The sequence below is a fragment of the Mesoplodon bidens genome (assembly GCF_964165515.1).
Source record: "Mesoplodon bidens genome assembly, chromosome: 6".
NCBI classification, from domain to species: Eukaryota; Metazoa; Chordata; class Mammalia; order Artiodactyla; family Ziphiidae; genus Mesoplodon; species Mesoplodon bidens.
In genome coordinates, this window is record NC_138162.1 from 117,585,396 (window position 1) to 117,611,696 (window position 26,301).

Genomic DNA, 26,301 nt, shown 5'->3' on the forward strand with positions numbered 1-26,301 from the left:
ACGTCGTGCTCTCGGCGGGGCCTTTCAATCTGGAAACTGATATCCTTCCGTTCGGGGAATGAAAAACAAATTTCCTTTGTTCTCTCCTCCTGGAATCCTACTTATGAATGTGTAGTCTACCGGGGCGGGTCTCTACCATCTAATTTTCTTACCTTTTCTCTCTTACATCCCTTCTCTGCCCTTTTCTCCTACGTTGCGAGACATTTCCTAACTTTCATGTCTGCTACCAGCTTTTTCGTTGCAAGCACGCCCTGTTTTCCGAACGTCCCGCCTCTCCTCCCCGCTTATACCTGTTATTTTTACTTCTTGGATGTGCTGATTTTCTTACCCCTCCGACGAGAGCGTTGCTTTGTTTTTACACCTTCTTCTCTTGGCAAGTCTGTTTCCTCCAAGCTGCTTTTTGGGGAGTTGCTCATGCTCTCCTGTATCATCCCAGAGGGAGGCTTCTTCAGACGCCTTTGATCTCTTCTTGTCCAACGTGGCTCTGAGCTGACGGGAATCTGGACAGCAGAGAGCGGCTGTTCGCCCTGGCCTTCCCCTGGGGGTAATCTAGATGGCCTCTGTCTTGGAGAAACTCCCGCATCATAATAGATGGATTTTTTTTTCTCTTGGGACGTTGCCATCACCCAGAAATGAGCCCTTCGGTCTCCACCAGGCTGGCCTTGGAGGGGGGGTGGGGCAGAGGCACGCAGATCTCAGGGTTCCAACAGTCACGCAGTTTTCCTTTTGGTGTCTTGGTGCCTCTCCGTCTCTCTGCAGCGATTTCTCCCCAAACCTTCTTGGTTCACGAGACCCTAAATGTCTCAGTCATTTTTTACGGTGCTCCAAAACCTAAAGATATACTGAATAGCCTCCTTTGTTAAGCAGTTCTTTCTAAAGAACGTAATTAATATTTAGGTCTTAACAAGTTAGTTGTTGTTTTAAAAAATACATATAAATTGAAGGAAAAATACCAATATTTTATTCTTAAATCACCACAATCACTTACTAATGGATGTACGTATCTGCTGGGAGGGCACAATCCCTCCTGGAATCAGATGAGACCCAGCCAGCCTGCTTTCACAGTCCACCTGATTTTCACGTGGGACTTGCTTTTTATCACATACACACCAAAAACTCAGTTTCACAAAGATATGACGTCACAGAAGAGAATGTAGAGTGATGTAACGTTGGAACTGTTTTAAGCCGGCAGTCGTCCCCATGAGATGTCAAGTGTCACTGTGTTTGTCAAAAATCTCCAGCATCTCCAGCACCTCTGCCGGATGGTGTGGCACCCAGGGCGCCTTGCCACACAGTTTGGGAACCACAGGCTTTACCCAACCCACTTTTGTTTACTCCACTATCTTAACCTGGAATCACATTCAAACGTCCTCACTGTTGCCCTCCCACTGCTCAGCACCTCAGTACATTTAAACTATAATTTACTTCACATCGTGACTCACGGGACCAAAGCACAGATTCCACTCTCCAAGATTTAGGAGGGTGGGTGGCCCTGGTGATGCACATTGAAAGTCAGGGCACCGCACTTTTATGTGCACCATTCCCCAACCAGTAAGACACGTTGGTTTCTGGAGTTTCGATTTTGCATGCCATGAGACAGTGCTATAGAAGTAACGCGATACTGTTTGTGGCTGTTTGCAGACGGCTGAGTCAGGACCTGAGTGCAGACAGCTGTCGAAGGAGTCTTCTGTGGCCCTGCCCCCCACCACTACCACACTGGTCTTTGAAGGATGCAATCAGGGTAAAGTCGGAACGTCAACAAAAGGAGGCCAGAGCAGGTACTATGACAGACATGTGTGGGTTCTGAGTAAGCTGACTGCTATGGACTCACAAAGCTGTCTGAGAAGATGGGGGATGCAAGCTGACTTCTGTCTAGACGAGATAGGAGTGGAAAACACATCAGACAGACCCAGCAGAGGAGTGACAAGAAAAACCTGTTTCCGTTGCACAAATGCATCGCAGGGAATGGGCTGTTTCCTTCCTTATCTAAACATCTAATCCCTGCAGGGGCTGTGACCAGGCACTAGTGCATTTCAGTTTCATTTCTAGGGCTTTAAAATATCTTGCCCATGAATAAGAAAAAAGAAGGAGAGTGAAGAGAAGAAAAAAAGAGATATATAAATAAATGGGGGGGGGGGATATGGGGAAAGAAAGGGAGGGAGGGCGGGAGGGAGGCCAGCCAGCGGGGAGAGCGCCCGAGCGATGATGTCAGGAAGGGGGGAGAGGGCAGGAAAGCCCGAATGCTCAGCTATGTTCGGAATTTCAAAGGCTACGTACGTATACTTCAGCGCTTGGAGAATACCTCCGACGTAGTTCGGTAAAATTCATCTCTTGCCTCAGATGCACTGTAGTCACGTCAAGTTTTCTCCTCTCCATTTAACAGTGGCTAAAAAACAGCCACAAGGGAAGCCAGTTCCTATGTACATTCTCTAAGGTTGAGTAGTCCAGAGGTCTGTCTATTGGATGTAATAGTCCATCAGGTCATTTAAGGACAGTAAAAGATTCAGTACGTGTTCTGTTTTTTCCCCTGGAAGCATCAACGGTCAACTTCAGGTCAATGTTAGAAAACACTCGCCTACTAGTAAAGGAATCGTAATCATACCAGGTTCTGTCAGGCAAGTCAGGACATTGTTTAACTACAAATACGTGTTAGTATTTGCTTGTTCTAAAGTTCTAACTCATAACAACTCATGTAAGCAGTCACTGGCGTGTGGATTTTATTTAATTCTCCGCGCCAAGTGCAGATTTCTGAGGCAGGGTATTTTTTTTTTTTTTTTTGGCCACGCATCTCAGCTTGCAGTATTTTAGTTCCCTGACCAGGGATCGAACCCGGGCCACGGCAGTGGAAGCGCCGACTCCCTGGACCACCAGGGACTTTCTCTGAGGCAGAGTATTTTAATGGTCCTGTATGACAAAAAGGAAGCAATTCCAACCACGTCATGGAGAATATAATTGTGGAGGAATTATCAGAGGTCGAGGAAGACTAGTGGTGTCTTGTTTTTCATAGCTCCCGACTATATACGTGTTTGCCTTGTATTGAAAGATTTGCTTGAAATGCTGCTCTATCAAGAATTATCTGTCTTCAGCAAGCGCTATTATTGTGGTTTGAACGGAGGAGTCTGTTTTCTTAAATGCTTCCAGATCGAACCAAAGGGAAAAGAAAAATAAGAAACTTCAGCGAACACAGCGAGGGCAGACTTTTTCATACGTTGCTAGGACATGCAGTTTACAAGGAAGGCCTTCCGTCTCCTGGTCTTCTTGGCATGATTTTGCCACATTAAACCAAAAAGCATTTAAGAACATTCTAGAGGTCAGACTACCCCATGATGCTGCTGAGGACTGGTTTCACTAAATAATTCGTGATCAAAACTATATTCTAGGGCTTCCCTGGTGGCGCAGTGGTTGAGAGTCCACCTGCCGATGCAGGGGACACAGGTTCGTGCCCCGGTCTGGGAAGATCCCACATGCCACGGAGCGGCTGGGCCCATGAGCCATGGCCACTGAGCCTGTGCGTCCGGAGCGTGTGCTCCGCAACGGGAGAGGCCACAACAGGGAGAGGCCCACGTACTGCAAAGAACAAAACAAAAACTATATTCTAGAAGCAAAACAGCAAACACGACTGAGACAGGCGTGTATGGGGTGTGAGGGGTGGCGGAGGGGCTGAAGGAGTTGCTCTCTTCCCTCCTCACCCAAATACTCCTTCTTAGTTGGTGTGTTGAGAGCTTTCAATTTTCAAACACACACATACTCAGAAACTAAACTATGCAGTTTCTCACCAGTGTTTTAAATTTTCAGATGATGCTTAGTTTATGATTTTCCAACATAGATCACGGGAGACATTTAATAAATCATATCATCTGTGTAGGTGATGACAATGGATAAAACACAATGAAAGAAGAGTTTCATGAACTCAAACAGAATCCAAAATGCAACCAAAGCAGTCTTAATCCATTCCACCAGGAATGCCTTCAGAATTTTTGGCCCAAGATTTTAGTATTATTGTACATAAAGCGTCAAAAGAGATAACCTGCTCCATAGATTTGTTCACACAAACTTTCTTGTGAATAAAGGAGATATTTGGTTCCTACTTTTATCTACCCATCTATCTATCCATCCATCCATTCACCTATCTATCTATCTATCCATGTCTGCCTAGTCTATTTAAAATAGCAATGTAAAAGATATGCCTTAACCCCCTATAGGATTTCCACATCAGGTCATGCAGGAGATTGAGTCTCAGAAGTCCCCTGTATCAGGGAACAGCACTGTGCAATTTTATACAAAGCCATGTCACAGCAAAATATGCAGTTGTGTTGTTTCCATAGTTTGAAAAGTGACCACAGTACCTGACGTGGGGACTGTACAGGTGGGCGGTGGGGTCTGGGTGTGACTCACAACAAGAAGGTACAGATTAGCTTTTGCACAGCAAAGGAAACCATAAACAAAACGAAAAGACCGCCCACAGAATGGGAGAAAGTATTTGCAAATGAAGCAAACGACAAGGGATTAACCTCCAAAATATACAAAAAGCTCATGCAGCTCAATAGAAAAAAAAAAAACCCAAACAACCCAATCAAAAAATGGGAGGAAGATCTAAATAGACATTTCTCCAAAGATAACATACGGATGGCCAATATGCAGATGAAAAGATGCTCAACATCACTAATTATTATAGAAATGCAAATAAAAACCACAATGAGGTATCACCTCACACTGGTCAGAATGGCCATCGTCAAAAACTCTACGAACAATAAATTCTGGAGAGGGTGTGGAGAAAAGGGAATCCTCCTACATTATTGGTGGGAATGTAGACTGGTACAGCCACTATGGAGAACAGTGTGGAGGTTCCTTAAAAAACTAAAAATACATCTACCATATGATCCAGCAATTCCAGTCATGGGCATATATCAGAGAAAACCGTAATTCAAAAAGAGACATGCACCCCTATGTTCATAGCAGCACTATTCACAGTAGCCAGGACATGGAAGCAACCTAAACGTCCATCGAAAGATGAATGGATAAAGAAGATGTGGTACCTATATACGATGGAATATAACTCACCCATAAAAAAGAACACAATAATGCCATTTGCAGCAACATGGATGGACCCAGAGATTGTCATACTGAGTGAAGTAAGTCAGAAAAAAACAAATATCCTAGGATATCACTTATATATGGAATCTAAAAACATGGTACAAATGAACTTATTTACAAAATGGAAGTAGAGTCACAGACAGAAAACAAACTTATGGTTCCCAGGGGGGTAAGGGGAGGGAAGGGATAAATTGGGAGATTGGGATCAACATATACACACTACTATATATATATAATAGATAATAAGGCCCTACTGTAGAGCACAGGGAACTCTACTCAGTACTCTGGAATGACTTATATGGGAAAAGAACCTAAAAAAGAGTGGAGATATGTATGTGTATAGCTGACTCACTTTGCTGTACACCTGAAACTACACAACATTGTAAATTAACTATATAATCCAATAAAAATTAATTAATTAAAAAAAAGAAGGGGGGCTTCCCTGGTGGCGCAGTGGTTGAGAATCCGCCTGCCAATGCAGGGGACACGGGTTCGAGCCCTGGTCCGGGAAGAGCCCACATGCCACGGAGCAACTAAGCCCGTGCGCCACAACTACTGAGCCCACGTGCTGCAACTACTGAAGCCCACGCACCTAGAGCCCGTGCTCCACGACGAGAGAAGCCACCGCAATGAGAAGCCCGCACACCGCAATGAAGAGTAGACCCCGCTCGCGGCAACTAGAGAAAGCCCGCGTGCAGCAATGAAGACCCAACACAGCCATACATACATACATACATACATAAATAAGAAGGCATCAGCTCAATTCCAGTTTTCCCCTCAGGATGACACTCAGCATCCCTTCCGCTTTGGGCCCTAACAGGCTCACACTCTGCTTTTCAGGCCCTGGTGCGCAGGTGTGAGAGGCTCAGGACTGACCTCGGTCTCTCTGACCAGGAGCCACCACAATCCCCGAGAAAGGCCAAGCCGGGTCTGGCTCCCAAGAGATGTGCAGCCGGGTCTGCGTGATGCTGAAGCAGAGACACACATTTTCCACCCTTTGGCAAGAAGGGAGTGAAACTGGTGACTTCGCTGATGGGAAAAATACTAAGAAAGTCGTCTTCGAGGGGAGGTGCTGTGAAACACCCGGACAAAAATTTCTGCTTCTCTTATAAACATCGTTTTCATCTATGAGGAGCCATAAAAATACAAGAAGTGTGAGGCGGGAGGGGAGGTCACCTGGGCTTCTGGACCACACGGCTCTGATGAGGCCCAGGGATGTGCAATTCCAGGGCAAGATGCCTTCCTTCCTGGTGTAGCATAGGAAGCGCTCATGGGTCAGGGCACGTAAATGAGAGATGCCCGGTGGTCACTCTGCTGACATCTTTGGGCTGCTTTCCCGTGAGGTGCATTTCCAGGCTGGGGTCTAGTTGTTGGTGGCTTTTGGTCAGCAGAAATATGCAACAGATCACTCTTTTCTCCTGGAATCTTAGGAGGATGTTTTTTTCATCTTGAGCTTAGTTTGCTTTCTGAGTATAACAGACTACAGTTTTAAAAGCCTTAAGTCACTGAGCTTGACCTTCTTGTCTGAATGGAACTTCATGTTTCCCTAATAAAGAACCTGATGTAAAACGCAGCGTGCAGACCCCACGATAAAGAAGATATTGTCAGTAAGGGGGTTTCACATTTCCAGGGAACTGCAAAAACACTGTTCTGCTTATGGCTTTAAAACGGAAACAAAGAGCTATTGAAACCAAAGAGATACATTACCAGAGAGAAAAAAAGAAAAAGCTTCTTACCAGGTTCAGCTGTGGATCGAGGTTCTGTTTCCCACATGAGAAAAAAAGAAATCAAAACAGAGTATTAGACTGGGCCTCCGTTTATACTAAACCTACCCATCTTTTTCTGTGACCTTGTCTAGGGCATGTCTGCAGAAATGGTGAAGACAAACTCCATCAGGGCGGCTTTAATGTGCTGCACCCTGCACATCCACCCCACTCGGCGAACAGAAATCTATGCGTCTCACACTACAGTATATAAAACAGATAATCAACAAGGACGTACTGTATGGCACAGGAAACTACTCAATATTCTGTAATAACCTATATGGGAAAAGACTCTGAAAAAGAATGAATATATGTGTATGTATAACGGAATCACCTTGCTGTACACCTGAAACTAACACAACACTGTAAATCAGCTATCTTCCAACAGAAAATAAAAATTAAATATTAAAACAAATAAAATGCAAAGAAAGAAAGGGAGGGAGGGAGGGAGGAAGGAAGAAATCCATGCATCTCAGTGACTAAGCCCTTCTTGGTTCTCCTGGAGCTGGACAAGAGGGCCTGGTCAGACCTGGGGGCAGTGGGACAGGCCCCTCTCCTTACTTTTCTGTAGGATCCGGAAGTCTGGAGAGTCCTGGATTTCACTGCCTTGTCGGAACCACTGGACCTGCAGTGGGGGCGTGCCTCGGACCCGGCACTCCAGCACGGCCGCCTGTCCCTTGGAGGCTGAGATGCTTTGCAGCTCCTGGAATGCAAGGATCCGTGCACGTCAGGCCTTGGTGTGGTCTCACCCAGCTTCACAACAGACAGCAACACTTCCCAACCTCAGAGAAGCAAACGCAGGCTTTGCATCATAGAATCGGGGCAGGAGAAACACCTTTAACTGCATGTAATGAAGTGAGTAAGGCTTCCCATGGGGCCGGCAGAAACGCTGGGCCCACCCTGCAAAGGTACGGCTCTAGTATTCATGGAATTTTATGGTAACGGGTACCTTTATCTACACTGAAGAGTGAGCTGGTGAAATGCAAACGTCTTTAAAGAATCGCACTCCATCTGAGTGTAGATTCCTGAGAGACCCAGACAGGAAGGCAAGGAGACCCCACTTGTCTCCCAAGCTCTGAGCTTCTCGCGGGGCGCCACCTCTGCCCGCCAGCTTCCTGGGTCTGCTTTACCAGGATGGGGGTTGGCATTTTCTCATTTGGAGATTCTGAGTGAAATAAGAAAACAGGAGCACTTCCCCCGCCTGACCTTCCTTGCCTCTTCCCCTGCTCTCACCCTGGTGCCACCTACTCCAACTCCAGCCCAGTAAATGTTGACAACGCAACAGACCAGAAATGCGTTTGGCTTCACAGATGCAAAGCCGAGAAGCTTGTAAACCGGCTACTAAACACCAGAGGAATAACCGGCCCCTTCCAGGTGTCCGCACTCTGCCTTTCTCCTCTGCGACTGCTTAGCCACGGGCCCACTGAAACGTTTTGGCTATTTACCCTTCTGACTACAGAGTATTACATCTGATAAAGGACATGAAGAACTCTTAAAAGAAGTCAAATACGATCAAGTAATTCACCTATGCAGAGACCCAAAGCAAACAAATTCACATCAGGAAGGTTTTTTTTTTTCTATTTCTGTTTTTGCTTTTTACATTTTTCTGAAGAGCCAGCCAATGGTGTGCTGGGAAAAACAGACCCTGCAGCAACTGGCCTGCAGTGTGTGTGCCCCGGCCCCGTGGGAATCCTCAAAGTCCATGAGGCAGGCAGAACCATAAAAGTCCACTGCGAAGTCTGGGAAGGCATTTGATAAGAATTTTGGTGGCTAAGGTCTTTTTTTTTTGTTTTTTTTTTAATGGAAAGGTGAAGATTATTACCTACTTCTGAGTGCATTCTCTCTCCACCCTTATTTTTAACTGTAGGAAAATCTCTGGTTTTAAATTGACTTTCACTTTCTGACTGGTCCAGAAAGCGCTAATTTAGCGGATCAGCAGGGAAGATGTGGCCCACGGGGTCCAGCTTGTGTGGATGGATGAATCAACGCCCCCGGCTTGTCCAGGAAGTGTTCACAGCACGTTACAGATGCTGCACAAATATTCTTCATGTGTGAGCCATCAGACACCACAGGGGGACTCTGTTTGCTCCTAGGATTATGCATTTTGTTCAAACACTGGAAAATCACATAGGTGGTAAATGGGAAGATGCCGAAGACTTTACACAAACCTCTCCATGGTTCGCTGTAAACGAACATGGCTCGTAGGAACCACAGTGAGGACCCCAAGGGAAGCCGAGAGCCACCTTCAGAGGCTGACCCTGGCAGTCAGTGTCGTCCACTTGGCAGACTCTGGGACCCCTGGGTGTTTCAGGGTCCACAGAAGAGCATCTCTCGTTGTCAGGTCCACCTGGTACTGAGATCCCTTGGAGGGTCTACCGCTCTGGGGAGAAATGCCACGCGGAGCAGGCTGCTCTCCTGGCCCCATATGTGTCCCTGTGACTCACAGCCCCGCTGTCCCCGCCAGCTCTGCGGCTCCGGCTCAGCCCCGGGGAACCTTTCCCAGCAACGTGGGACAGCACGGATGGAGGCGCCAGTGGACTTGCAAAGCCCAGGCCACCCCGTCACCACCATCCCCTCCGGAACCAGAGCCCAGGCCCCCAAAGGACAGTGCAGAGCAGGGAGAGGCACCGCCCACAGGCAAAGGGTGCAGGTGCCAGTGAGGAAGAAGAAGACCATGCAGAACGGGGGGCATCCACTGTCCAGACCCAGGACATGGAGCTGCAGGCACGGGGACACAGCCCTGAGCTCTGACCACTCTACAGTTTGTGACTTAAAAAACTCAAGCTTTGTAAAAATGCTGAATTCTGGTTTACTTTTCTATTAAGCTCAGAGAACGCTTCCTGGTTTTCTCTGGGGAAAGGGGGACACTGCTGCTGGAACCTCTGTCTCAGGAGCTGGACTGCACTGCAGGGGAAAGGAACAGGGTGTGTGCCTGGGACTGAGGGTCTCCCATGGCCCTGAGGGAGGAAAGGAAGCTCTCGGGGCCTCGGCCCTCCCTGGTGCCACCAGGACACGCTTGATCGGCCTCAACCCAGTGGCGCACGGGGCCCTGGCTCCAAAATCAACTGTGTCCCCAGCAAGAGTGTGGCAGGTAACACAGACTTCCCGGCCTGTTTCATGAGGCTGCTTGAGAAACACTCCTAAACCACAGGTAAATGTGCCGCGCCCACCCCTCCGTAAACAACCCCTGCTCTAAGCCCAAAGGATGGATGACCTCATGGGCTGTTACACCGACACGGTTGTTGGCAGGTCTGACATGCCTTGTTTTCTTTCTTTTTGGGTATTTTATCCTGGGAGGCGACTTCAATGTTGCTGTCAACAATTATCATTTGCTGCATCCTCCGGTCAATACTCTGTTTATGAAAAGGTCTTTAAGCAAGCTGGATGCAGGCTGGCTTAGGAGAAAGACATCATTCCCTACATGAAGACCATCCAGATGCTCTTCTTGGCTGCCTTGCAGATTTATAGCTTTTAGATGATGCGTTTATAGAAACTGCTTTCACATTTGTCTTTAGTTACTTGGAATTGATTTTTGTGAAAAGTGTGAGGTCCGGGACCACCTCTGCTGAAGAACCCACCCTGCCCAGTGACCGTGGGTTGCTGGGGTGTCTCATGGGCGCTCTCTGGGCCTCGTTTGTCCGTTTGTCTAGCCTTGAGCCAGCACTGCTCTCCTGATGCTCTGGCCTTGGGAAGTCTTGACATCTCAGACCCCTAACACCATTTCCTCCTGCTTGTGCAGGAGGGCCCTGGCTGCTCTGAGCCACTTTTTCTTCCACAAAATGTTAGAATCAAATGGCCAAGTTCAGTATCAACACAAATAAAAACAAGGAACCTGTTGGAATTTGAGCTAGATTCGCATTGAATTTAGAGACTGGTCTAGGGTCATGACTTCTGACAGTGTACTGGTGCACAGGCATGGGGCACCTCTCCCTTTACTTGTGCCATTTAAAATGTCTTTCAAATAAAAAAAATGACACAATGAACTTATATACAAAACAGAAATAGACCCACAGACATAGAAAACAAACTTATGATTACCAAAGGGGAAAGGAGGGGGGGATAAATTAGGAGTTTGGGATTAACACAAACACACTACAATATATGAGAGATAGACAACAAGGACCTACTATATGACACAGTGAACTATACTCAGTACTTTGTAACAACTTATAAGGGAAAAGAATCTGAAAAAAAGTATATGTATAACAGAACCACTTTGCTGTACACCTGAAACTAACACAACACTGTAAATCAACTACACTCCAATAAAAAAAATAAAGTTTGTAACTTTCTCAGAAAGGGGGGTAGGAAACAGAGAAGAAATACTACATGGGACCATTTCTGAGCTGAACAGTTGACCAATGAAATGCATGTCATCAGCTTGGCAACGCAAAACACCAACTTGGACAAAATGAAAATTAGTCAGTTTTAAAAAAATGTCTATAAAACGTGCCGGTTCTCCCAGTTCCCTACCCAGCATTTTGTGTTGTTTCTTGTACTCTTTCCCAGTCTATTCTGAGCTCTGTCAGGTCCAGCGTGAACAGGGCCACCTCTGTCAGACGCTTTACAAATTACGATCACACAGCAGCTGTGCAACAAATATCTACTCAGCCCAAAGGTAACCAAGAAAAGAGCCTGCTCATCCACTCGTTGTAATTTTTAAACACTGCTCCACGAAGCCACAGGGGAATGGAACCTAAGGCCCAGAACAGACCCAGAATGAGACGCACAGATGCCAGACCTTGGTGAAAACAGGCGGGAAGCAGGCGGCTGCGGGTCCATCTGGCCGGCAGAGGCACGAGGTGGGGCTGGGAGCCTGAAAAGCAGAGACACGTGGGTCAAACTTGGAACATACGAACCGCTGAAAAGATGGGCTCTATGACCTGGCGTTACTGGGACGGTGCCCAAGAGGGACCCGCGTGGGTGACAGTGCGGCCACTGACAGGGCTCAGCATCCATTACATACCTACCAATACTTAAATATCAAACACTAAAAGGAGCCAATGCCTTAGTCACAACTATTTCTGTAAAGTCCACTCTGGGTTAGGGGTTTAAAGGAAATATCTACTATACGTGCCATCGCTGAGTAATTTCTACTGCTTGGTTCTTTTCCAGTTTATGATCTCAGATGTGTTTTCTCCCCTGGCTGAGGACCCTACACATCACAGAGTAAGTCACATACTAGAATTTCTAAAATACCCTGGGTGCCCGGTAGCTGGAGGACACACTGATGTTCCTTAGACACACTCAGGAGATAGGAATGAGTTCACATTTCATGAGTGCTGGGTTTGAAGATACTCGTCACAGCACAAAGTATCATAGTTGATTTAGAAACATCCAGATTTTAATTTTTTACATTAAAAAAACTTCATGTTGACCCAGCAATCCCACTACTGGGCATATACCCTGAGAAAACCATAATTCAAAAAGAGACATGTACCAAAATGTTCATTGCAGCTCTATTCACAATAGCCCGGAGCTGGAAACAACCTAAGTGTCCATCATCGGATGAATGGATAAAGAAGATGTGGCACATATATACAATGGAATATTACTCAGCCATAAAAAGAAACGAAACTGAGCTATTTGTAATGAGGTGGATAGACCTAGAGTCTGTCATACAGAGTGAAGTTAGTCAGAAAGAGAAAGACAAATACCGTATGCTAACACATATATACGGAATTTAAAAAAAAAATGTCATGAAGAACCTAGGGGCAAAACGGGAATGAAGACGCAGACCTACTTGAGAATGGACTTGAGGATATGGGGAGGGGGAAGGGTGGGCTGTGACAAGGCGAAAGAGAGGCATGGACGTGTATACACTACCAAACGTAAGGTAGATAGATAGTGGGAAGCAGCCGCAGAGCACAGGGAGATCAGCTCGGTGCTTTGTGACCACCTGGAGGGGTGGGATGGGGAGGGTGGGAGGGAGGGAGATGCATGAGGGAAGGGATGTGGGAACAGATGTATATGTATGACTGATTCACTTTGTTATAAAGCAGAAACTAATTAAAAAAATAAATAAATAAACTTAAAAAAATAAAAAAAAAATAAAAAAATAAAAAATAAAAAAAAGCAGAATAAAACTGCATGAAGGGAAGGAATGTGAGTTTTTTCCTGTATTATCTGTTTAGCTCTTAGAGGATGGGAAAACCTGTGTCACTAGGCGGACTTTTCTAGTCTTCTACTTTGTTTTAAAGGAGCTAATGAATTTGGCTACACAGAAGATGGCACATACAGGGAGAATCCAACAGTAACAGCTAAAACGGATGCCACTTTATCAGAGTACTGCCTGCTAGAAAGAGAAATTCCCAAAGGAAATGCAGATATTGATTAATCAGTGGCATGCCTTTTTTTTTTTTTTGTGGTACGCGGGCCTCTCACTGTTGTGGCCTCTCCCGTTGCGGAGCACAGGCTCCGGACGCGCAGGCTCAGCGGCCATGGCTCACGGGTCCAGCCACTCCGCGGCATGTGGGATCTCCCCGGACCGGGGCACGAACCCGTGTCCCCTGCATCGGCAGGCGGACTCTCGACCACTGCACCACCAGGGAAGCCCGGTGGCATGTCTTTGATTAGAGATTATTTTTAGTACATTAAAAGGAAGAACTTTATTTACCATTTTCTTTTCTCCCAGTTGTGTGTCCACTTAGAAAATATTTCAGGGGAGTACTAGTTATATTCTTCAGTGAGTTTGACTCCTTGTGGGCTGTGGAACACTTACCTGTTGAACAGGGACAGACAGTGGCTGAATCACAGCTGTGGTCACCCCTGTCTTTGGAGATGATGATCCTATCGTCAAGGAAACGGAAGTTGTTTTCTTCTGAGCCCTGGAAGATAAGGGGCCAAGGGTTCACTCAGAATTTTTTAAGCAGAAAGTATTCTTTGAAGCATTTAGACAGAATAGCCCAGTTTCTTTATGTCTAGTCAACCCACTTCAACTATAAGTGCTTCCGACATCGGGACCCACGACCTACAGTTAGAATAGCGGTGCTCAGTACAGGCACAGATGGCCCTAGACATTAGTAAAATAAACACACAGAAAAAGGAAAAATAGCGCATGTAACTATGTATCTCAGCTCTTACCAGAGAGCTGAAAGTATTGAACTGGAAATCCTAACAGAAAAGAAAATACTTGGAAAAAGTTCAGTCTCTAACACTAAGCAGATACGTGAAACGTGTAGGGTTGGGGGTTCTGATTTAATGCAGAGTTCTCATTGTCTATTTTCAGTCTAGCAGCTGTTCTTTGTTCTGGCTCCTCACTGTGTAAAGTCAAGAGTATCTTGGAATTTGTGCTTTGGTGCATAAAACTCAGACTTGTTTCCAGGCCCAATTTTGCTAAGTCACGGGCTGTGTAATCTCAAGCGACTCATGTCACTTCACTAAACCTGAGATAATTGACTGGATGCACAGGTGGCAGAGTATGTGATCTTATTAAGATCCCTTTAACATGAATATTCAGTGACTATTTGATGTTAAATGGATATAACTGTTATGTATATAGTAGCAAATCAATGAAATGTATTAATTACCACGATCTCGATGCCCATGGAGTTTTCTACAAAATTTTGGTAGATTTTACTTTATTTTTTTAAAACATCTTTATTGGAGTATAATTGCTTTACAATGGTGTGTTAGTTTCTGCTGTATAACAAAGTGAATCAGCTATACATACACATATATCCCCATATCTCCTCCCTCTTGCGTCGCCCTCCCTCCCACCCTCCCTATCCCACACCTCTAGGTGGTCACAAAGCACCGAGCTGATCTCCCTGTGCTATGCAGCTGCTTCCCACCAGCTATCTATTTTACGTTTGGTAGCGTATATATGTCCACGCCACTGTCTTTGTCCCAGCTTACCCTTCCCCCTCCCCGTGTCCTCGAGTCCATTCTCTACATCTGCGTCTTTATTCCTGGCCTGCCCCTAGGTTCTTCAGAAGCTTTTTTTTTTTTTTTTTTTTTAGATTCCATATATATATGTTAGCATACGGTATTTATTTTTCTCTTTCTGACTTACTTCACTGTGCATGACAGTCTCTAGGTCCATCCACCTCACTATAAATAGCTCAATTTCGTTTCTTTTTATGGCTGAGTAATACTCCATTGTATACATGTGCCACATCTTCTTTATCCATTCATCTCTCACTTCCATGTCCTGGCTGTTGTAAAGAGAGCTGCAGTGAACACTGTGGTACATGACTCTTTGAATTATGGTTTTCACAGGGTATATGCCCAGTAGTGGGATTGCTAGGTGGTATGGTAGTTCTATTTTTAGTTTTTTAAGGAACCTCCATACTGTTCTCCATAGTGGCTGTATCAATCTACATTCCCACCAACAGTGCAAGAGGGTTCCCTTTTCTCCACACCCTCTCCAGCATTTATTGTCTGTAGATTTTTTGATGATGCCATTCTGACGGGTGTGAGCTGATACCTCACTGTAGTTTTGATTTGCATTTCTCTAATGATTGGTGATGTTGAGCATCCTTTCATCTGTTTGTTGACAAACTATATCTTCTTTGGAGAAATGTCTATTTAGGTCTTCTGCCCATTTTTCAATTGGGTTGTTTGTTTATTTGATATTGAGCTGCATGAGCTGCTTGTATATTTTGGAGATTAATCCTTTGTCAGTTGCTTCGTTTGCAAATATTTTCTCCCATTCTGAGGGCTGTCTTTTGGTCTTGTTTATGGTTTCCTTTGCTGTGCAAAAGCTTTTAAGTTTCATTAGGTCCCATTTGTTCATTTTTGTTTTTATTTCCATTTCTCTAGGCTGTGGGTCAGAAAGGATCTTGCTGTGATGTATGTCATAGAGTGTTCTGCCTATGTTCTCCTCTAAGAGTTTGATAGTGTCTGGCCTTACATTTAGGTCTTTAATCCATTTTGAGTTTATTTTTGTATATGGTGTTAGGGAGTGTTCTATTTTCATTCTTTTCCATGTAGCTGTCCAGTTTGCCCGGCACCACTTATTGAAGAGGCTGTCTTTTCTCCATTGTATATTAGTGCCTCCTTTATTAAAAATAAGGTGACCATATGTGCATGGGTTTATCTCTGGGCTTTCTATCCTGTTCCATTGATCTATATTTCTCTTTCTGTGCCACTACCATACTGTCTTGATTACTGTAGCTTTGTAGTAGAGTCTGAAATCAGGGAGCCTGATTCCTCCAACTCTGTTTTTCTTTCTCAATATTGCTTTGGCTATTCGGGGTCTTTTGTGTTTCCATACAAATTGTGAAATTTTTTCTTCTAGTTCTGTGAAAAATGCCATTGGTAGTTTGATAGGGATTGCAATGAACCTGTGGATTGCTTTGGGCAGTATAGTCATTTCCACAATGTTGATTCTTCCAATCCAAGAACATGGTATATCTCTCCAACTGTTTGTAACATCTTTAATTTCTTTCATCAGTGTTTTATAGTTTTATGCATAAGGTCTTTTGCCTCCTTTGGTAGGTTTATTCCTAGGTATTTTATTCTTTTTGTTGTAGTGGTAAATGGGAGTGTTTTCTTAATTGCTCTTTCAGATTTTTCATCATTAGTGTATAGGAATGCAAGAGATTTCTGTGCATTAATTTTGTATCCTGTTACTTTACCAAATTCATTGATTAGCTCTAGTAGTTTTCTGGTAGCATCTTTAGGATTCTCTATGTATAGCATCATGTCATCTGCGAACAGTGACAGCTTTACTTCTTCTTTTCCAATTTGGATTCCTTTTATTTCTTTTTCTTCTCTGATTGCCGTGGCTAAGAATTCCAAGACTGTATTGAATAATAGTGGTGAGAGTGGACAACCTTGTCTGGTTCCTGATCTTAGAGGAAATGGCATCAGTTTTTCACCATTGACCACGATGTTGGCTGTTGGTTTGTCATATATGGCCTTTATTATGTCGAGGAAAGTTCCCTCTGCCTACTTTCTGGAGAGTTTTTATCATAAATGGGTGCTGAATTTTGTCGAAAGCTTTTTCTGCGTCTATTGAGATGATCATATGGTTTTTCTCCTTCAATTTGTTAACATGGTTTCTCACATTGATTGATTTGCGTATACTGAAGAAGCCTTGCATTCCTGGGATAAACCCCACTTGATCATGGTGTATGATCCTTTTAATGTGCTGTTTGCTAGTATTTTGTTAAGGATTTTTGCATCTATATTCATCAGTGATATTGGCCTGTTGTTTTCTTTCTTTGTGGCATCTTTGTCTGGTTTTGGTATCAGGGTGATGGTGGCCTCATAGAATGAGTTGGGGAGTGTTCCTTCCTCTGCTATATTTTGGAAGAGTTTGAGAAGGATAGGTGTTAGCTCTTCTCTAAATGTTTGAGAGAATTCGCCTGTGAAGCCATCTGGTCCTGGGCTTTTGTTTGAAGATTTTTAATCACAGTCTCTATTTCAGTGCTTGTGATTGGTCTGTTTAAATTTTCTATTTCTTCCTGATTCAGTCTCTGAAGGTTGTGCTTTTCTAAGAGTCTGTCCATTTCTTCCAGGTTGTCCATTTTATTGGTATACAGATACTTGTAGTAATATCTCATGATTCTTTGTATTTCTGCAGTGTCAGTTAATACTTCTTTTTCATTTCTAATTCTATTGATTTTTCTCCCTTTTTTTCTTGATGAGTCTGGCTAATGGTTTATCAATTTTATCTTCTCAAAGAACAAGCTTTTAGTTTTATTGATCTTTGCTATTGTTTCCTTCATTTCTTTTTCATTTATTTCTGATCTGATCTTTATGATTTAGTTCCTTCTGCTAACTTTGGGTTTTTTTTTTATTCTTCTCTAATTGCTTTAGGGGTAAGGTTAGGTTGTTTGAGATGTTTCTTGTTTCTTGAGGTGGGATTGTATTGCTATAAACTTCCCTCTTAGAACTGCTTTTACTGCATCCCATAGGTTCTGGGTCGTCGTGTTTTCATCGTCACTTGTTTCTAGGTATTTTTTTATTTCCTCTTTGATTTCTTCAGTGATCTCTTGGTTACTTAGTAGTGTATTGTTTAGTCTCCACGTGTTTGTATTTTTTACAGATTATTTCCTGTAATTGATATCTAGTCTCATAGTGTTGTGGTCAGAAAAATACTTGATACGATTTCAATTTTCTTAAATTCACCAAGGCTTGATGTGTGACCCAAGATATGATCTATCCTGAAGAATGTTCCATGAGCACTTGAGAAGAAAGTGTATTCTGATTATTTTGGATGGAATGTCCTATAAATATCAATTAAGTCCATCTTGTTTAATGTATCATTTAAAGCTGTGTCCTTATTTATTTTCACTTTGGATGATCTGTCCATTGGTGAAAGTGGGGTGTTAAAGTCCCCTACTATGATTGTGTTACTGTCAACTTCCCCTTTTAGGGCTGTTAGCATCTGCCTTATTGTATTGAGGTGCTCCTATGTTGGGTGCATAAATATTTACAATTGTTACATCTTCTTGGATTGATCCCTTGATCATTATGTAGTGTCCTTCTTTGTCTCTTGTAATAGTCTTTATTTTAAAGTCTATTCTGTCTGATATGAGAAGTGCTACTCCAGCTTTCTTTTCATTTCCATTTGCATGGAATATCTTTTTCCATCTCCTCACTTTCAGTCTGTACGTGTCCCTAGGTCTGAAGTGGGTCTCTTGTAGAGAGCATATATATGGGTCTTGTTTTCGTATCCATTCAGCCAGTTTATGTCTTTTGACTGGAGCATTTAATCCATTTACATTTAAGGTAATTATTGATATGTATGATCCTATTACCATTTTCTTAATTGTTTTGGGTTTGTTTTTGTAGGTCTTTTCCTTCTCTTGTGTTTCCTGCCTAGAGAACTTCCTTTAGCATTTGTTGTAAAGCTGGTTTGGTGGTGCTGAATTCTCTTAGCTTTTGCTTGTCTGTAAAGGTTTTAATTTCTCCACTGAATCTGAAGGAGATCCTTGCTGGGTAGAGTAATTCTGGTTGTAGGTTTTTCTCCTTCATCACTTTTAATATGTCCTGCCACTCCCTTCTGGCATGCAGAGTTCTTGCTGAAAGATCAGCTGTTAATCTTATGGGGATTCCCTTGTATGTTATTTGTTGTTTTTCCCTTGCTGCTTTTAATATTTTTTCTTTCTACTTAATTTTTGATAGTTTGATTTATATGGTCTTGGTGTGTTTCTCCTTGGATTTATCCTGTATGGGACTCTCTGTGCTTCCTGGACTTGACTATTTCTTTTCCCATATTAGGGAAGTTTTCAACTATAATCTCTTCATATATTTTCTCAGTCCCTTTCTTTTTCTCTTCTTCTCCTGGGACCCCTATAATTCAAATGTTGGTGCATTAAATGTCACAGAGGTCTCTGAGACTGTCCTTAATTCTTTTCATTCTTTTCTCTTTATTCTGCTCTGCAGTAGTTATTTCCACTATCTTATCTTCCAGGTCACTTACCTGTTTTTCTGCCTCAGTTATTCTGCTATTGATTCCTTCTAGAGAATTTTTAATTTCATTTATTGTGTTGTTCATCATTGTTTGTTTGCTCTTTAGTTCTTCTAGGTCCTTGTTAAATGTTTCTTGTGTTTCCTCCATTCTATTTCCAAGATTTTGGATCATCTTTACTATCATTACTCTGAATTTTTTTTCAGGTAGACGGCCCATTTCCTCGTCATTTGTTTGGTCTGGTGGGTTTTTACCTTGCTCCTTCATTGGCTGTCTGTTTCTCTGTCTTCTCATTTTGCTTAACTTACCGTGTTTGGGGTCTCCTTTACGCAGGTTGCAGGTTCGTAGTTCCCGTTGTTTTTGGTGTCTGTCCCCAGTGGCTAAGGTTGTTTCAGTGGGTTGTGTAGGCTTCCTGTTGGAGGGGACTGGTGCCTGTGTTCTGGTGGATGAGGCTGGATCTTGTCTTTCTGGTGGGCAGGACTGCATTCAGTGGTGTGTTTTGGGGTGTCTGTGACCTTGTTATGATTTTAAGCAGCCTCACTTCTAATGGGTGGGGTTGTGTTCTTGTCTTGCTAGTTGTCCAGCATAGGGTGTCCAGAACTGTAGCCTGCTGGTCTTTGAGTGGAGCTGGGTCTTAGCATTGAGATGGAGATCTCTGGGAGAGCTTTTGCCATTTGATACTACGTGGAGCCGGGAGGTCTCCGGTGGACCAATGTCCTGAACTTGACTCTCCCACCTCAGAGGCTCAGGCCTGATACAGGGTCAGGGCACCAAGACCCTGTCAGCCACACAGCAAAATTCACAACTGCTTGGATTCCCAAATGCAGAATAAAGTCCTTTAAATCTGAGGGCCCGACCCAGACGCCAGCTCTCTGGTAGTGGATCCTGGACGTTGGTATTCATCATGAATCCTCAGCTCTTCTGCGGCAAACAGCGGGCAGGACGAACGTGGTGGCAGTCTTTGCTCCCAGGGAGGATGGGAACAATTTTACTTTATTTTTGAAAAATAATTAAGATACTAACATTGTATGTCTTCGTAGGAAAAACTAAATTTTGAGATTTTCATTGCAAGATCTAACTAGAAATAGACTTTATCCAAATGGAAACCCATTTCTGGCCTAATTAGATATGTTCTAATATGTATGGATAACTTGGCTGACATTTACGTTTTAGTAATGATTTAAGTAATTTTCTCTCAACACAAGTGTTCCTTTCATACATTTATAACCTGTTAGTTGTCACTGAAACTAACATGGTGGATGGTTAGACTCTGGCACATGGATGATGATATGCTGATTTCAAAGTTCAAATTCCTAAGTTAGAAACTGTGCTCCAGGTTCAAGCATTTGGTCCTTGATCGACATCAGCTGACCTCTTCAGAGCACAACACAAGTGGCATCACACAGCACAATTCTGTTGACAGTCTTTGCTTATAATTGATGGAATTGTAGGTACTTACTGTGGCATGGCTCCAGGTTTTGATTTGAACGCTGAACTTTCACTGTCAGAATCCGTTGAACTGGCACCTGAGTGGAAAAAAAAAAAGATGTAAGTAGTATCTATAATTGCTTCCGAAGGTAATGCTCTTCACTCAGACAATAATGTACAAAGTCTTATTTTGAAATAGAGAATGGTTCAGACCATTTTTACTCACTGTTTTTTCAGATAATTATTTAAAAAAAGAACTACCAAGAAAAGCTTTCTTCAAAGCAGTATGGGTTTAGTGTCAGATTTATTATCAGTTTCATTTTTGTCCCTTTGGCCATCATAACCACACTTTTAAATGGCTTATCAACTATGAAATAAATGTATGTGTGTCTGTGTGTAAAACATCCATAATTTTAAACTTCAGCTCTTTCCCAGAAGATTACATGGTGTGGATTATCAATACCTTCATTTCTCATTAATTAGGAGATGCTTTCTGACTCTGATATGGCTTCATTCTTGAATAGGAGGGTTTCTAATTTTGGATCACTCCTTCCCAAATTCATCTGCTTCGTTATTGTGTTTAAATTATGGTTCACCTTGTTGGATTTTTAGGCCAAAATGCAAACTGTCCTTACATTTTAATGCTCATGTATTTTGTGACAAGAGATTTTAGGTAACACTTAAAATAACTGTGATGGTTCAAAGTACATTCTTTTTTTTAAATTTATTTTTGGCTGTGTTGGGTCTTCATTGCTGCACGCAGGCTTTCTCTAGTTGTAGCAAGCAGGGGCTACTCTTTGTTGTGGTGTGTGGGCTTCTCATCGCAGTAGCTTCTCTTGTTGCGGAGCATGGGCTCTAGGTGTGCGGGCTCAGTAGTTGTGGCTCACAGGCTTAGTTGCTCCACGGCATGTGGGATCTTCCTGGACCAGGGCTCAAACCCATGTCCCCTGCATTGGCAGGCGGATTCTTAACCACTGCACCACCAGGGAAGCCCCAGAAGTACATACTTGATACTTCTTTTATGAGACATACTTAACTCAAGTTATTTAAATTATCTATTTAAAATATTTTAATGTAAAATAATACACCCTTATAGAAAAGCAACCAAGTAGCACAGAATTGTGTGATATAATAGTGAAGACCAGTAGGTCCCTTCCCTGGTACCATTCTGCACACGCTAACAGTCTGGCCTATATTTTTCAGATAAATTGAATGTATTAACAAACATACAGTGGCCTCCCCTCTTATGGAAGGGAGATAACGTTCCAAGACCCCAAAACCATGGATAGCACCAAATCCTGTTAGTACTATTTTTCCTAAATATACACACCTAAGATAAAGTTTAATTTGTAACTTAGGCACAGTAAGAGTTTAACAACAATTACTAATGATAAAATAGAACAAATATAACAATATAATCATGATTATAAAACTGATAATAAAGTTATATGAATGTGGTCTCTCTCTCAAACTATCTTATTATACAAATTTGATGTCTTTTCTATCTTAACTAAGCACTTATGCACTGTGGCTGTAACTTTTAGGGTTTGAGGCACGACAGCAAAACTAACATGGATTTCTTTTTCCTTCTTCACAACCTGTCGGACAAAAGATTTGTTCTTACAGTATATCTTAGCAGCCTCAGCATACTTTTTTTTTTTCTTTTCTTTCCTTATTAACTTTCACCTTTCACTTGAAGCACTGCACGGCTTCTCTGGCATGTCCAAACTGCCAGTATCACTCCTCTGGTGCTTTGGGGCCATTTTCAGTATCAGTAAAATCAGGGTCAGTGAACACGAGCGCTGGGACAGTCAGCATGACAACCTAGGTGACTAACAGGCAGCACACGCTGAACAGAGGGATGACTCACATCCTGGCAGTCAAAGCTGAGGCAAGTAATTTCATCACACTGCTCAGATGGCAAAATTGAAAACTGATCATTTATTTCTGGAATTTTCCATAAAATATTTTTGGATCACAGTTGACTGTGGTAACTGAAACTACAGAAAGTGAAACCTTGGATGAGGGGGGATGGCTGTATATTTGAGCATGTATTTGTACAAATGGAATCACACTACATGTGCTTTCTTTTTGTTTTTTAACATCTTTATTGGAGTATAATTGCTTTACATTGTTATGTTAGTTGCTGCTGTATACTTGTGCTCTTTGTAGTTGGTTCTATTTGCCTGTTGATGCATTGAGAATGTACACGTTTACCTAATTCTCTTGCAAGAGTGCCTTGTGCGCCCTCCCGTGACTGTTCTCTACCATGGCTTTCCTGCTATTACTGATGGTAAAAGCCCTGCTTAGGTGACTGCAGGGTGCCTGTGGTCCTTCCTATTTATTTCTACAGCAATCCCCAGTCCTGGACCATCACGGCACACAGACCACCCTGTCCTCCCAGCTCCCTCTCTCAAATTTGTCTTCATCTATGTCAGGTTAATTTTCCTGTAACACACCTTTCCTGTTTAAAACAAAATAATAAACTTAGATGACCTGTGAGTTCTGCTCAGTAAATTAAGTCTGCTATTTCCACTAGTCTCGTGCACACCCAGCTGTGTAACGAGGATGCTGGAGTGAAGTGCACACCCCTCCCTGCCCTTGGGGAGCTTCCATTCTATGCAGAGACAGACGCAGACAAATAAACGCATGACGTGGTGGTTAGTGAAATGGGATGGCATAAAGCTGGGGGTCCGGGGAGGGATGGGAATGCAGGGTGCAAGGGAGCCTCTGCCAAGAGGGGCTCCGGATAAAGACCAGAGGAGTGGAGAGCTCCCCTTCCTGGCCTCTCCCCACGCCTGAACCTTTAATTACATCGTCCGCTCTTGTGGGAAGCGCCTACAGGGTCCCTCCTTGATTTCTGTCCTTTCCGACCGGCCCAGACATGTTCTGTGCTGCCTCTTCGGAGCTGCTCAGCCACTCAGGACATCACACCTCTGAGGACTGGACTGAGGTGTGGCCAGGAAGGGCGCACCCATTCTGAGTAGTGCCATGTGCCTGGCCATCGGCTGGCTCGGCGTTCGGTCATTACGATGATGAGCCTCCCTAAAAGGGGAAGCTGCGTCCAACTACAGACCAGAAACCCGAGGAACCAGGGAGGGGAAGGGGCTGCGTGAGGCCACGGGACTGCACGGCAGTGGCCCAGGGTCTGAACTTGAGGCCCCGGCTCCCCCAGACCACGCGTCCCCGCCCCCAGCCGCCGTCTCCGGTGCTCAGGGCAGGCCTGTGACTCTGCTGGGATGAGTGACGGGGGGTGAGTTGGGGGACGAGCGAGCAGCTGCGGGTTTGGGGGGGTGGGGGAAGGCCAGGGACACAGGGTGGGTTTGCACACCGGCCAGCACGGCTGGACTTGGTGTCTGGGCACGAGCGTGGTCGAGGGGCAAACTACCTGTGCAGGAGGAGCTAGGGAAACCGAGCAAGACAAACAGCAAAGCAGCCAAACCAGGTGACAGACAAGGAGGAACTCCGGCACCCCCGCAGGCTGGGGTCAGCAGGTCACGGCGGCCCGAGGGCGGGCAGCCCCCCAGACCCCAGAGAGCCCTCGGGAGCAGGCAGGCCCCAGGGACGGCACTAGAGACACTCAGCGGCCAGAAGCCGGGGAGAGGAGTAGCTATTCTTCATCCGATTCCCAACGTTTAGATCATCGGGAAAATCCCCTCTGATGATTAAAAAGCCATTATTGCTTTCACTCTTTTTTTGTGGCTTTTTCCTCACTGACTTGCCGGGAAACAAGGACCAGAGAGGTTCACGTCCACTGGATAAGGATGCGTTTGCTGTTTTTTGCACACCTGACCGAGCCTGCTAGGATCTCAATGTCACCTCCCACCTGGCGTGGGGCCAGAGCTGCTCTGCAGGCCCCTTTCCCCCAGGGCGATCCCCTGACTCCCTTTCTGCCCCCACCCCTCGGTCCCCAGCTCTGCACCTACTGGGCAGGGGAGAACACCCCTGGCTCAGGGGGACATTCATCCGTGTCTGTTTCTCAAATCCCATCTGAAAGGGGCAGGGCCCCAGCGCTTGTGGTCACCCCCTGCCCGTCTGCTCATCGACTGTTCACCTGCCTACAGGTCACCTGTGTCTACGCTGTTCTCCACACAGTGAGGAATCGATGCTGGTGGTCCCTGAGCTGCTCTAGTGATGGAGAGCAGGCAGGAAAGCCACAACCGTGAGCCTCCCATCTTGCCTTTAAAAGGCGCTCCCTCACCATTTAAAAAACTTACCCCGTATAATACTTCCTTGTAGGAAAAGACCCAGAAAATGCACAACAGAAAAAATTAAAGAAAAAAATCATTTGGAATACCACCACCCAGACACGTTGGATCATATCCTGCTGAAGTTTACCCCTGTGCACATATATAATACATATAATATTATGATGTAATACTGTTCAATTTCTGCTTTTTCCCCACTCAATACATTGCGAAATGCTTTTCCACGTTAATAAACGTGCTTTATAGTTTTCTAATGGCTGCTTCAAATACATTTGTGGCGATTTACTAGAATTTGTTTCATTCTACTATCAACAGATATATTTATTTCCATTTTAAACATCTCCCCAGAAAGGGGTGTAAATACAGATACAGTCGGCCCTCCATATCCACAGGTTCTGCATCTGTGGATTCAACCGACCGCAGGTCAAAAAATATGTATACATATAATGCCAGAAAGTTCCCCAAAGCAAACTTGCCTTTGCTGCCCACCAGTAACTATTTACATAGCATTACATTAGGTATTATAAGTAATGTAGAGATGATTTAAAGTTTATGTAGGCTATATGCTAATACTCTACCATTTTATATAAGGGACTTGAGCATCCTTGGATTTTGGTTTCCTGGGGGGTCCTGAAACCAATCCTCTTGCGGATACTGAGGGATGACTGTATGTCAAAATGCCCATTTCCCCCATGTTCATGGAAACACCATGTTTTAATTATTTTTATTTTTGTCAGTCTAATATCTTCCTTAGTAATATAGAAAAAGCTGTATTTCTGAGTGGAAGCAAACTGAATACAGCTTCAACTTCAGAAAACAGGAAGTCTTCCTAAAAGCAGGTATTAACCATTAAAAAGAACTATTTATTTATCTTCCTTTCTTTATATTTACATTTTAAGTCCCTGAGTGACTTTAGTGAATCCAGCCATGGAGTTAAGTTAGTTCATTGTTTGGTCCACGTTTGCTTTTCAAAATTAAGGCGTAAATACACACTGCTCCCCACTCCCACTACTCATTTTTCCCCCTCTCCTTTCTCAGTGGCTATAATTACCAGAAACAATCATTTGCTGTCTCAGATAAGAGTAATTGAAGCAATGCCAATGATTTAAAAATGTATAAATGATGAATGACTATCAAAGCATTAAAATGAGTTTTAAAGAACTGCAATGACAGGCATAGATGTTCGTGACGGATTAAATTAAATTAAAAAAATATATACCAAAGAGTATGTAGAATATAATATACACATTTAGATAAAAGATTGAACAATAAAATTTTTAAGAGTGGCGGACACAGGGTGGTGGGATTACACATGACTTTTATAGCTTTATTTCCATGTTTTAGATTTTTTAAAATGAAAATGTGCTATTTCTATAACAGCAACAATAGCTCACACTGTGTGTCAGTCCCCCTCTAGGGGATTAACTCACTCATTTCTTACGAG

At 43.7% G+C, this 26,301-nt stretch overlaps 1 protein-coding gene across 1 annotated transcript in view; it reads right to left on the reverse strand.

The window, feature by feature from the left end:
• PALLD (palladin, cytoskeletal associated protein) overlaps positions 1-26,301 on the reverse strand; it is a gene marked incomplete at its 5' end in the record, with an annotated part of 388,664 nt that overhangs the window by 210,411 nt on the left and 151,952 nt on the right. Inside the window, 5 exons of the mRNA XM_081237212.1 lie at positions 6,831-6,854; positions 7,419-7,560; positions 11,599-11,673; positions 13,579-13,684; positions 20,681-20,747. Coding sequence (XP_081093338.1) covers positions 6,831-6,854; positions 7,419-7,560; positions 11,599-11,673; positions 13,579-13,684; positions 20,681-20,747 — 414 coding nt within the window. The remainder of the gene's footprint in view (positions 1-6,830; positions 6,855-7,418; positions 7,561-11,598; positions 11,674-13,578; positions 13,685-20,680; positions 20,748-26,301) is intronic.